This window comes from Salminus brasiliensis, chromosome 10, assembly GCF_030463535.1.
Source record: "Salminus brasiliensis chromosome 10, fSalBra1.hap2, whole genome shotgun sequence".
NCBI lineage: Eukaryota > Metazoa > Chordata > Actinopteri > Characiformes > Bryconidae > Salminus > Salminus brasiliensis.
In genome coordinates, this window is record NC_132887.1 from 36,561,816 (window position 1) to 36,574,403 (window position 12,588).

Sequence of the window (12,588 nt, forward strand, 5' to 3'; positions counted from 1 at the left end):
ATGGTTGGACCAGTCTGGCTTTTCTCCCTCGTCCTCTTTCATCAACAAGGTGTTTCTGTCTGCAGAAATGTCACATGTTTTTATATATATATATATATATATATATATATATATATATATATATATATATATATATATAATGTGTGTGTGTGTGTGTGTATATATTATTACACTATTCTCAGTAAAGTAGGAGCACAAACCAGCCCATACAGCATCAGCAATTATGTTGTGCCAGGACAATTTCTTAGGGGTACCGATAGCCGTAGGCCCACGTGATTAGCTGATTAGGTAATAGACCTGTATCGCTGACACCGTGTCTTCACATCCGGCTCTTAATAGTAGCGTTAGCAAGCTTCCAGCTGCACCGTTTAACAGAGCCTCCCTCAAAAGTCTTCATTAGGGAACGTAGACCTGGGCAATATAGTGATATTTTATCATATTGTGAAAAAATATTTGATAACAATATGCTTTTCTAAGCATATGGAGGAGACTGTTAGTGCTTAATAAACACTGATCAGCTGCAGGTTTCATAACTAACAGATGCTGAGTACAAATCAGTATATATTCAGTACAGTATCATGATAGAGTATTTTTGCCATACCGCCCAGCCCTAAGTTCACGTCTGGAATTCTCTCCAACACGGAAGCGCATCACGCCCAGGTTCAAACCATTTGTGTGACCCTGTACGTCGGCCGCAGCACACCTGAGGCAGTTTGAACGAATTGACGCTGATCTCAAAGTGTAGCATTTACACACAAAGTAAATCTGCTCCGCTGTTCAGCCCAGCGTTCACTCTGATTCGGTTTAACTCTCGTTTCATTGGTCGTCTCGTTAGAAATGACACATGATGAGCAGCGTTTTTCAGCTGGAGTTGAACATGTTTGAACTGGTGGGGTGGAAACCCTGGTGCGTGTGCTTGGCTGGTTTATTGGGGTATTTAGAAAAGGGCAGTAGCCTCAGCCATTGATTACAGCATGACCGGAAGCCATTTACTACACTACGCTACTATTTACACCTGGGCCTTAATGAAGCAGGAAGCGTTAGTGATAATGGTCTATTGCATGAATGTGAGGGTGTACAGGTTTTCCCAGTAAAGTGCTTGGTGAGAGTATACCTGTACGCATTCCGCCCGCTCTTCTACGCACTGCTCAGACACAAATATACGTGATACCTCAGCACATGAACACTGACCCATATGGCAAGTGTCTGCAGACCGTAAGCCGTCCTATCAGCCTTGCCCTTTTCTCTACGTCTGGCTGTACCCTGAGCTCATCTGAACGTGTAACCGATCTGAGGGCAGATGGATGTAGCATTAGTCTAAGTTTCTCAGTCCATCACCGAGTGCCTGGCAACAGTAGTGGGACAAACATCTGGCCAACAATGGCAGATGTGATGAAGAAAGATGAGAGCAGACTTTTTTCTTTTTTTTTTTTTTTGCCTCTCACTCTCGCTCTCTCGCACATATACTGCCTAGCTTTCAGCCAAGGTTGCTTGGTAACACCGATCTTATGGTTGATTTGTTAAGACTGAGGTCACCTCTGGGGAAACTCAAGCCCGTCAAGTGCCTCGTTCAGCCTCTTCTCCAGCACCAGACTAAAACTTGGTGAAGGAACGGACGAAGAACGCCAGTTCCCAGTTCAGAACGAAAGCATCTAGGTGACTTGGGTGCGCTCTGTCGCACTGCTTTTTATTACCTGACCTACATGCGTACCTTCCCCCTGCGTCCGTAATGATACACTGGTTAAACATAGTGGTATAGTGTTATCAGTCTTTACGTCAGTGACATTGTAAATATCGCACTAATATCACGCGTAAAGCACACTCTCCCGCCGCGCGATTGCCACATCTGTCTCTGCACCCGAAATCAGCGCATTTACATTATTACTACGCTTACATAATCGAACTGTGGCCTATTGAACTCGTGTACCCGTTCATCTCCATCCATCCAAGGCATGCACACTTTCCGAAACCCTTGAGTCTCCTAATCCCAAAGCAAACGCCCTCAAAACCTTCATGCAACATTCAAGCGACCATTTTTAAAAATAACTTAAACCGCACGTAGTGTCTTTCTAACATAACTGAACACAACTGTAGACAAAACCCAAGCTCGCTAGACTCTGACTCCACTACACTGAATATTCAGGCACACTCCATTCACAAAAAAACCCCAAAAAAACAACAACAACAGACTTTTGCTCAAACACGCATACTACACTAAATGTCAATGTGACTTAGTTCAAGGATTCCAAGAAACCTGCTTTCAGGAATAACGTCGCTTTTGGCACAGTGAAAGAGGAGCTGCTGCCTCATTCCTCCTCCTCAGCGTGTGAATTATTAGAAGCACATACTACACCCCAAAAATAAACACGTTATTCTGAAAAAACAGAAAGATACACTAGCTCCTCACGGTGGTAGCTCAGTGGGATCCGGTCCAAGAGCATCTCTCCGTGACCTGGAGAGACATATACAAACGAAGTGGCAGGCACTGCATCAGCACAGTCTTTGGGTCCTGCCGGGATGCACCAACCACCCTGATCCCCCACCCCACCCCCAACCCCGACCCCTTGTTCTGTCATTCAGTCAGGGAGCTGGTCGTCCTGTTGCGGTATCGGTCTGCGGGCAGAGTACAGGCCCTATTCCGGGTCAAACGGGGGCCTGAGGCACCCCAACACGTCCCCCAGCGAGGAGAGCTTTTTGGGCCGCAGCAAAGACGGCCTCCGGGGGGTCCTGCTCGGGCCCTCCGAGCTGGCAAGTCAGCTGATCTGAAACACACATGGAGGAGATGCTCAGTTTTACATGAGTTGCAGTGGATGATCATAGAATGTCGTGAACAGTTGGAAATCAGGTCATGCTAGAACCTTCCTTGAAGCACTTTTTCGGCCCCACAAGACCCGCCAGTAGTTCAGGAAAATTCCTGAACTCTTCCTGAACCGTCTGTTGCATTTTTAGCACCTTTTTGAGAGGTTTTCGAACTTGGCAGTCTACTGTAGTTTATGTTATAGATGCGGCAGGTAGTGTATGTTGGATATAATACATTTTTATATTTAAATGATTCTTCTTCTTTTTTTCATTTTCCTTACCAATTTTAGATTAGATTAGCCAATTACGCAACCCATCCATTAGCACTATCCTACATTGCATGTAATGTTCCCAACATTGAGAGGGCAAGGACTGACACAAGCCGGGTACCCAGCTCTGCAGGCGCCCGTGTTGGCCAGCATCACACTGAAGTAAGCAAGCTTAGTTGTGCCCTCTCTGGCTCTGGCTGCTGATGTCAAGCAGCATTACCTGGGAATCAAACCAGCAATACCTTGGGTCATAGTGGCGGCCCCTTTTAAAACAGAAATAATACATGTTTTAAAACTATTTATAGAATAACCTGATGCACAACTGGTTTGATTGAAAACATGGTGCACTTCTAATATATCTACTGTATTACAGGATTTATAATAATAGGACTTCCATCAAAGCCGGCCTCCGAAACAGAACCTGGAAAAAGTTTCCAGACATACAGACTTTAAAAAAAAATAATTTCCCATTGAATCATTAATAGATTATTCATGATTCACTGGTTGCAATGGATTTTAAACACCCACAGACATCCATAACATTCCCCACTTTGAATGCAAAATGATGGCATAGACATGATAATACAGATGTACATGTAACGGTTAATGTTCTGGTCTTAGTTTTAAGGAAGTTAAAATGCTCTAAATCTAGTATACAACTAAACTTATTCAACTAGCAAACATTATCTTGATGAACCTTTAACGAGTTCTGCTTGAACCCAAAACAAGGGCATCTGTCTGGTCCTAAAATAGCCCGTCGAAGCTGCAAAAACAGCAGCAGCAGGCAGGAGGTTTTCCATATTAACCAGCAACCGTCTGAGTGTTCTTCCCTCTGGGCCCTGATGGAGATAATCTCCCAGTCAATGACGGAGGGAAGGTGGCCCACGGAACTCTGGCGTTTCCAAGGCAATGCGATAGGTGGGGCTTTCGTAACAAGATGTTCTGGGACCTTGAGAGTAGCAGGGGAGGGGAAGGGAAGTCATCGAACACCGGCGAGATCACGCGGGCTGCGGGTGGGCGGCCCGCCCATCTTTTACCTGAACTCTTTGAAGTCCTCTCTTAACCCTCGGTCATGCCAAAAGAGGTTTACTGTTAGAGGTTTTCCACATTTAGCTCTCAAGGTCAGGCTGGTGAACTTTTGCGTTTGCCGGTTCATTATTCCATTATGTCCCAGTTTCAAAGGAAACCGCTCACTTTTCCAGCACAGTTTGGTGATTTCCCTGCTCAGACACACCTGATTCAGCTCATCTGGGCTGGGTTTCCTAAAACTCTTATTATGAAGACCCAGATACGGTTGGTGACAGGCCAAGTCTAATGTTTGTTAGCCACATTAGTCTAGCACCTCCCATTTTATACTATAATGAGACATATGAGATGTCATTTCTACATTTCTGGGCTGATCGTCTGCATCTGGGGTCACTGATTGAGCATTTTTAGTCCGGTTGAATCGGACCCTGGTTTGTTTTCACTCTTCGCTTCACACTCAAATGCGAACCAAAACAACCACACCTAGACCCTTGGGAAGATGTGGTCTCGGCCTGATCCCAAGCGAACTCTGAAACTCTGGATCGTTTGTGCTAAGAATGTGATCTGACCTCGATCCGACCAAACTATCAGGTGTAGTCTGCAAGTTGGAGCTAAGCGACTCTCATGGCCAGGTGTTTCTTCCTGTATTTACTATCTTGCTCCGGGCCCGGGCAGATCTAGCCAATAACTGGGGGGAACGCTCAGACATGGTTTGTTGTGACACATGGTTTGTTTTTTCCTTATGTGAAAACTAACCAAACCAAGGGGAAAATGCTCTAAATTTACAAAGATTACCAGAGCAAACCAGTTATTGGTTTTGTTCAACTGGGCCCAGTTTATTAACAGGTTTAGTGGGTGTGCATGTGAGGAGGGAATTTGCCAAACTGTGCTGGACTCCAGCTTTCCAGGGCTGCAACTCAATCAGCCCTTAATCAGAGCTGCCCATGGCTGGATATTTGGCGATGGTGGACCATTCTCAGCATTCTCACCTAGCTGTGACATTGACGTGACATAGCTATACTGCTGGACCAGAACCACACACTATATTATCACTACCACACTACTACTGTAGCCCCATCGGTGGATGTACTATTTATTCCAACCTCATGTCTTCATAAATGTCCAGTTTCTGACCACAGAACCACTCTTGCCTGGATATTCTCGAGTTGTGGACTACTCTCCACCTAACAGTGCCACTCCAGTGCTCATACCAGCACCATACACACTACTACCACCCAAATAATATGTGCTAGACAGTCGTCATGTGATTGAAAGCTGACCAAAGATGAATGGCGTAGAGGACGCCTGACAACAGATGGGCCACAGTCTGCAATTGTACCAATAAGGTAGTTGGAGCTCATAACGTGAGCAGTGAGTGAAAGTACTTTACCTCAGAAGCTTCTGTGTCGTCCTGATGCAGCGTCATGATTCCATTACTCTTTGTTCCTTCGGTCTGCTCCTGTGAATCCCTCCGGCCGTGGGAGGTCCCTGCTGTCCCCTGTGATTCGTTCTCCCATCGAGCAAAGCCTTTGCTTTTAGAGGCTTTGCGGTGTGGCCTGCACCTCATCTTAGGAAACGTGTGGGAGCCGGTGTCGGCGGCCGGGCCCCAGCCGTGTTCGGGCCACAGCGGCTCTGTCTGAGTGGCCTGGCTGGTGGTGGCTCTCTGGAGCCGAACTGAGATCCGCTGGGCAGAGCCGGTCATCAGCGTGATGGACTTGCCTTCCAGATCGGAGCCCGCGGAGGAGCTCACGGTGGGAAACTCAAACACCTCATCTTCATCTGGACGGAAAGATGGACAACCGAAAAATCTTAGAAGAGACTAAGATTAGAGACTAAAGCCTCCATTTATCAGTACATCTATGCACTCAGCTTTACCTTTGCAGACGGGCAGTGCAGGACTGCTGGGCAAAGAGCTGTGGGTGAGGGCCCCTGGGGAGACGCTGCCCAAAGAGGTGGAACGAGGAAGCCTGCGGCATGCCAACACCAGCAGCTCGCGACACTGCTTGTGGCAGTTCACCCCACAGTCTGGAGACAGCAGACAGAAGGTGCACACTTAAAAACCAGGTTATTTTTTACAGATCCTACAATCCTAGTGGTTCTCAGCTCCAGACCTGGGAACACCTGTTGATCTCCATTAGCTAATTCAGGAGCTGAACCAGGCATATTGAGGCAAGGAATAGTTAAACTTCTCAAGAGTAAGGGGGGGCCGGACCTGGAAGTTTCGACCCATAATTTTAAGCTAGTTTCTGCTAATAATTACAGGCTAAATAGCAAGATCTGAATGATTCAAATAGGAACTTCCAGAGATCGTGAGTAGAGCCTGAATAGACTGATAAATCACTGTGCTGATCAGTTATTTATCACAGTGTTACTGAGCTCTACTAAAGCCTGAGCAGACTGATAAATCACTGTGCTGATCAGTTATTTATCTCAGTGTTACTGAGCTCTACTAAAGCCTGAGTAGACTGATAAATCACTGTGCTGATCAGTTATTTATCTCAGTGTTACTGAGCTCTACTAAAGCCTGAGTAGACTGATAAATCACTGTGCTGATCAGTTATTTATCTCAGTGTTACTGAGCTCTACTAAAGCCTGAGTAGACTGATAAATCACTGTGCTGATCAGTTATATATCTCAGTGTTATTGAGCTCTACTAAAGCCTGAGTAGACTGATAAATCACTGTGCTGATCAGTTATTTATCTCAGTGTTACTGAGCTCTACTAAAGCCTGAGTAGACTGATAAATCACTGTGCTGATCAGTTATATAGTATCTCAGTGTTACTGAGCTCTACTAAAGCCTGAGTAGACTGATAAATCACTGTGCTGATCAGTTATTTATCTCAGTGTTACTGAGCTCTACTAAAGCCTGAGTAGACTGATAAATCACTGTGCTGATCAGTTATTTATCACAGTGTTACTGAGCTCTACTAAAGCCTGAGTAGACTGATAAATCACTGTGCTGATCAGTTATTTACCTCAGTGTTACTGAGCTCTACTAAAGCCTGAGTAGACTGATAAATCACTGTGCTGATCAGTTATATAGTATCTCAGTGTTACTGAGCTCTACTAAAGCCTGAGTAGACTGATAAATCACTGTGCTGATCAGTTATTTATCTCAGTGTTACTGAGCTCTACTAAAGCCTGAGTAGACTGATAAATCACTGTGCTGATCAGTTATTAATTATTATTATTCCCCTTTAAGTACGACCTATGATGATATGGTGAGTTTAATAATCACTGATTGCGAGAATGGCAGCGTACCTTTGCACTTGTAGCCCTGTTTGATTATTCCCCACAGCTGGACGGCAGGAAGGAGGGGGCGAAGGGAGGGGGAGAGAGAGAAAAAGAGAGAAAGAGAAAACATGAGTCGAAACAGTGGTGATACATCAATGTACTGAGCACTTTGAGGCACGCCAGTGTGCAATAAACAGGATACATCCACACACGTAACACCCTTCCTGTACAATAGTGTGAGTGTGTGTGTGCGTGTAAGTGTGTGTTTCATCTCAGCACTGCAGCCTTCTGATTCCTGTCTAACCATCTGTGTAAATACAGCATAATTAGTTCAGCAACATACTGCACCGTAATTACTGTGTTTCATGCTCTGCTTAATAATCCACAAGCTCAGCCTTTATCTGGACTGCTTTACACAAACTCCCAACTGTCCTGTAAACAGCTAGCTTGCTGTCCGTGTCTAATTGCATGCTTAATTGCAAACAGTGTACATGAGATCCTGGGTGTACAAGAGTCGGTCAACCTTAAAGGGACACACTGACTACAATTAAAAGCGTAACTATCGCTATACTTCGTACGGCTCAACCCTAGTGGTCTTCAGACTGAGATTTTCCAGCTTAAAGGCTAGAACTCCCCCCATTCGGATGCTGCTTTTGGACTTTTGCCTAGAGAAGGCAATTTTGTTTATTGACTGACTGACACCCCACAAAAATGAGTCCACACCAGTAGTTTTGCCGAAGTATTCTATTGGTTTGTGGTGATGTAATCTTTGTCTAATGCAAAAACGACATTTATATGGGTGGGATTCACCAGGATGATCGATTTTGTGTCGGTACCATCCATAGCAAATATATTTCACATGTGAAACTACTCGCTGAGTTCAGCTTCAGTAAATCTCACACGCAAATTGCCATCCATAACCAAGGGTGCACCTTTTCTGGGTGCATTGACCTCGGGAGGGGTCCTCAGCCTTGCTCTGAAGACCCCAAATTAAGGAAACGCTAAGTTAGCCGCTTCGTTTACTGACTGACTGACAGAGTGACTGACTCCACCAGTCCGCGAGCGCTGGCCACGCCCAGCATTGCCTCGCCGAGCATCACTCCCGCGTCGGTGACATTCCTATCACGGCATTAGTCAAGCTACGTTCATGATGTCCTGGTAGTAAATATGTGGGCCAAATCTAAAGGCTCTGAGGGGAAGGCTTGAGTGCTTTACCAAGCAGGGTCACATGAGATGGTACATAGGGGTCGTATAGGTCGTTTTATGCCACAGAACCTTTTTCACAATAAAGAGCAGATATTATGGACCCAAACTCCCCACTGTTGGAGTGCCATTGACAATACTATTCAGCCAATGGCAGTCCAGCAAAACTAGGCCTGTTTTTTTTATTATTATTTTCAGTCGGGTCATGCAGGAGGAAGCTGACCACTGACATTACTGCTAGGTGCTAGGAAGCTGAATATCATGTCTGTGTTTATTAGCCTACAGTGTGATGCATGCTGGGTACTGTAGTGATGGAAAAATTGCTGGGGAAAAAAACACAAAAACCACTGCGGCTAAGGTTAAGCTAATTTTAGGCCTAACTGCCCCTTACAGAGTCTCACAGAGAGTGAGTCCATAGCTATTCCGAGGAACCATTCTATTAAGAGACCCTTATAACATTGAACCTCAGTACGTCTGTACTGTCTGTTCAATTGAACACAGTTATGATAATCTTTGATCTCTGGCAGGAACACTAGCCTGTAGCCATACCCACACCCTGCCTGTGTACGCTGTCCTTTAGCCACAGTGACCGAGATCTGCTTCGAAAGGTCATTTTGACCGTCAGTACATGAACAGTGCTTCGAGCTGTTTCATCTAGAGCATCTGCTGCAGTAAAAAAAGTACCTTGATGACGTGAGATGAGAAAATAGGCTGCTGTAAAAAGTACTAGACAATGGGTAGCTGGGTGAAGTGCCGCACAAAGGTCAGCTACTAATAAGTAAATGACATAATGGGATGTTGGTTGACAAAAGATCCAGATACACCATCAGAGTTGTGGACTACTGATGTGATCATTTGGCTCTGGCTTTGAGAGAAATCCCGCCGGTTACCTGTACTCTCTTATTAAAGCAACAATACGCAGTATTTTAACCTTAAAATAGCAGCTTCAAAATCATATTACTGTACTACGTTAGTCCACATCATTTGTCACGTTTCAGGGACGGTTCTCTCTTATCTTTCAGCTTGTCCAGAAAAATGTGTTCTTTAGTGGTGGCTCAAAGCAGAACATACTCTTTCAAACTGTAGGGGGAGCCCAGGAGAAAAACTGCCAGTTTTCCATAGTGATGCTTTAAATGACGAGTCACCCCACAAAAATGAGTCCACACCTTTATGAAGTAGTACAGCTGAAGTAGTTTTGACGAAGTATTCTATTGGTTTGTGGTGATGTAATCTTTGTCTTATGCAAAAACGACATTTATATGAGTGGGATTCACCAGGATGATCGATTTCACGTTGCTACCCTCCATAGCAAATATATTTCACATGCGAAACTACTCGCTGAGTTCAGCTTCTGTAAAATCACACACTCAAATTGGCATCCTTAACCAATAGTGCACCTTTTCTGGGTGCATTGACCTCGGGAGGGGTCCTCAGCCTTGCTCTGAAGACTCAAAATTAAGGAAATGCTAAGTTAGCCACTTCTAAGCATGACGGCTCCTCCCCCACTGACTCTAAACGTACTATTAAAAGAAAGATACTGCACACACAGTTGCTCAGGAGGCTGTAACGAATGCTTGTTATGAGCCTCCAGCTTTGGTCCGAACATAAAATGAAAAACTGCACAGGGGTCACTGATGCTAATTTAGCGCTTAGTGCTTGTGACGCAGCGCATTGCCTTCTGGCAATGACCAGTACTAATCTGCCCCCCCCCTCCCCCCCACCCCCAGCGCTGGTGTCACCTTCATCAAGCAGCGCTCTCGCTGTTCATTTTGTCGAGGGGAAATGGCGAAGGCAGGTCAATAAGGGCATGTTGAACCGTGCAGTGCTCTGCCACTTCGGAAGCGCAAATGAGCTCAATTCTGTGCATGCTAATAACGGCCCCTGATTGCTCCTAATTGCAGCGCCCTTCTCCACGTTTAGCTGCGAGTGTAAGGTGGAGAGGGAGCGTGAGCTTACAAATCCAGCGCAGTGTTCACAGAAGGTGGGCTTCAGGTAGGTCATCTCTTGGAAGTTGTGGATGAAGCCCGGGCCCATTTTACACTGCAGCACGGGGTTAGCGCGAAGGAAGTACGCCATCATCTCATCCTTACTGATCAAACCATCCCTGCAGAGGGGAGAGAAATACATTAAAGCATTAATACTACATTATTGTAGTATTGACATCACTAATAAGCAACATATGTAAAACCCTAAACCAGGTGTGGGAAACTTCACAGCTTGCTGAGCTCCCTGCTCTTATTATGCTAATGCTAACCTTAACTCAAAGCCAAAATCCTACACCTTACATTTGATATCATTTTTTTAACTGTATATATAAATAATGTATTTCTTATCTGGATATAATGGGTACATGCGAATTGGACAAAAGTATTGGGACACCTGCTTGTTCATCGTTTCTTCCGAAATCAAGGGAAATCTTTTACCACCCTGTTACATTTTTGTTGCGTTTTTATTGTCATGACCATGTAAAAAATGAAACGTCTGACCAATGGTTGGTGTAGAAGCAGGTACATGTAGACCAGTGGCAGCGGTAAGATGGCGGATGTGTTTTAACAGATGTCTTTTAAGCTTGTAGAAACAAGCGCCGAGGTGAAATCAATGCCAAATCCTGGACATTTTACACAGTTTAGAAATCCTGACCGCATGCATTGTTCACATCCCAAAAAGAGGACATGTCCATGATAAAAGAGGACGTCTGGTCACCAGACCAAGATACAGTCAGTCAGCCAGGGCATGTGTTCAGTATCTGAAGCTGGCTTCTTAGTTTAGAACGGTAGATGCTAGGCTAATGTTGCTAACCGACACTGGACTATCACCAAGCGTAAGTCTAGTGTTTGTTAGCAATGTTAGCCTAGCATCTCCCATTAAAAATGAAAAAAAAGTACATCAGATGTCAAACATACATTAATTGGACAAAGGTATTGGGACACCTGTTTGTTCATTGTTTCTTTTGAAATCAAGGGTATTAAAAAAGTGTTTCTACTGTCTCTACTGCCTAGGGAAGAAGGCTTTCTACTATATTTTGGAGGAGAATTGCTGTGAGATTTGATTGCATTCACTGACAAGAGTGTGTGTGAGGTCAGGATGTTGCTACTGGATGGAGCACCATCCCTCATTCCAGAGAACACAGTGCTCCACAGCTCCACAGCTCTATGCTGGGGGCCTTTCTACACGCTAGCCTGTGCTTGGCATTAGGCAAAGAATTCTGAGTCATAGCAAAATGCTTGACTTGAATAGTGGTCAGAAACTGGCATTTCGTGATGCAGTGAGGAGGTGGGAGAGAACCGGAGCAGCCTGAGGAAATCGAACTGAATCATTGCAAGGTCTGTGATTGATAGCCCAAGCACTTTCGCTGTCAGTGACGTACTTAAGGAGTTCAGATTAGTTTACCGTCTGTAAACCATGTCAGCGATGAAACCCAGTGACCGCAGTGGGATGTGCTTCCTGCATCACGTGGTCGTATAGCAGTAGACAGCTAAAGCTTGATGTGGTGCAGTTGTAAATATAGAGCCGTGCTGCATATCTGTATCTGCTGTTATGGTCACATCATTAATATGCATTAATAAGTTCTCAGGGGACACTGCTAATCCAGACAAATAAAATAAACCCCCCAGAGTAGAGGCTTGTGAAAGAGGAAATGACCCCAGCGCCCCCTGTACATTCAGTGAGAGCGGGGTGAAGGGGTTTGCCTCTCTCCTGGACTCTCCTAGACTGCATTCAGAGCAGAGCAGTCACTGATTCGACAGTAATATGATTTGATTGCTGTAGTGAACAGATGAACCTCTCAGCAGACCAGCTGACGCGTGTGTGTGTGTGTGGGCCATGTGCCGAGTGTCCTTCATGGCCTGCCATAACCTTCAGGCCTCCTGAAGATAGAGTGAGAAAAACACGCTCCTCTGACCGGCCGTTACTGCACCCTGAGATGACTCGGATGTGTGTGTGTACTATATATGTATGGTAATACACATGGTAAAATACATACTGTATGTGTGTGTGTGTTTGTGTGTGTGTGTGTGTGTGTGTGTGTGTGACACTACATGTTCAAATGTTTGTCTA

General features: G+C 45.1%; 1 protein-coding gene across 2 annotated transcripts in view; it reads right to left on the reverse strand.

Annotated features, from left to right (window-relative positions):
- Positions 1 to 2,569: 2,569 nt before the first annotated feature.
- Positions 2,570 to 12,588, reverse strand: part of rasgrp3 (RAS guanyl releasing protein 3 (calcium and DAG-regulated)) — a 67,054-nt gene continuing 57,035 nt past the window's right edge. For both annotated transcript variants that reach the window (XM_072689980.1, XM_072689979.1), the window contains exons 13-17: positions 10,489 to 10,636; positions 7,357 to 7,393; positions 5,970 to 6,119; positions 5,485 to 5,873; positions 2,570 to 2,762 (exon numbers count right to left, since the gene is read on the reverse strand). In XM_072689980.1, coding sequence (XP_072546081.1) covers positions 2,754 to 2,762; positions 5,485 to 5,873; positions 5,970 to 6,119; positions 7,357 to 7,393; positions 10,489 to 10,636 — 733 coding nt within the window. In that variant the 3' untranslated portion in view covers positions 2,570 to 2,753. The remainder of the gene's footprint in view (positions 2,763 to 5,484; positions 5,874 to 5,969; positions 6,120 to 7,356; positions 7,394 to 10,488; positions 10,637 to 12,588) is intronic.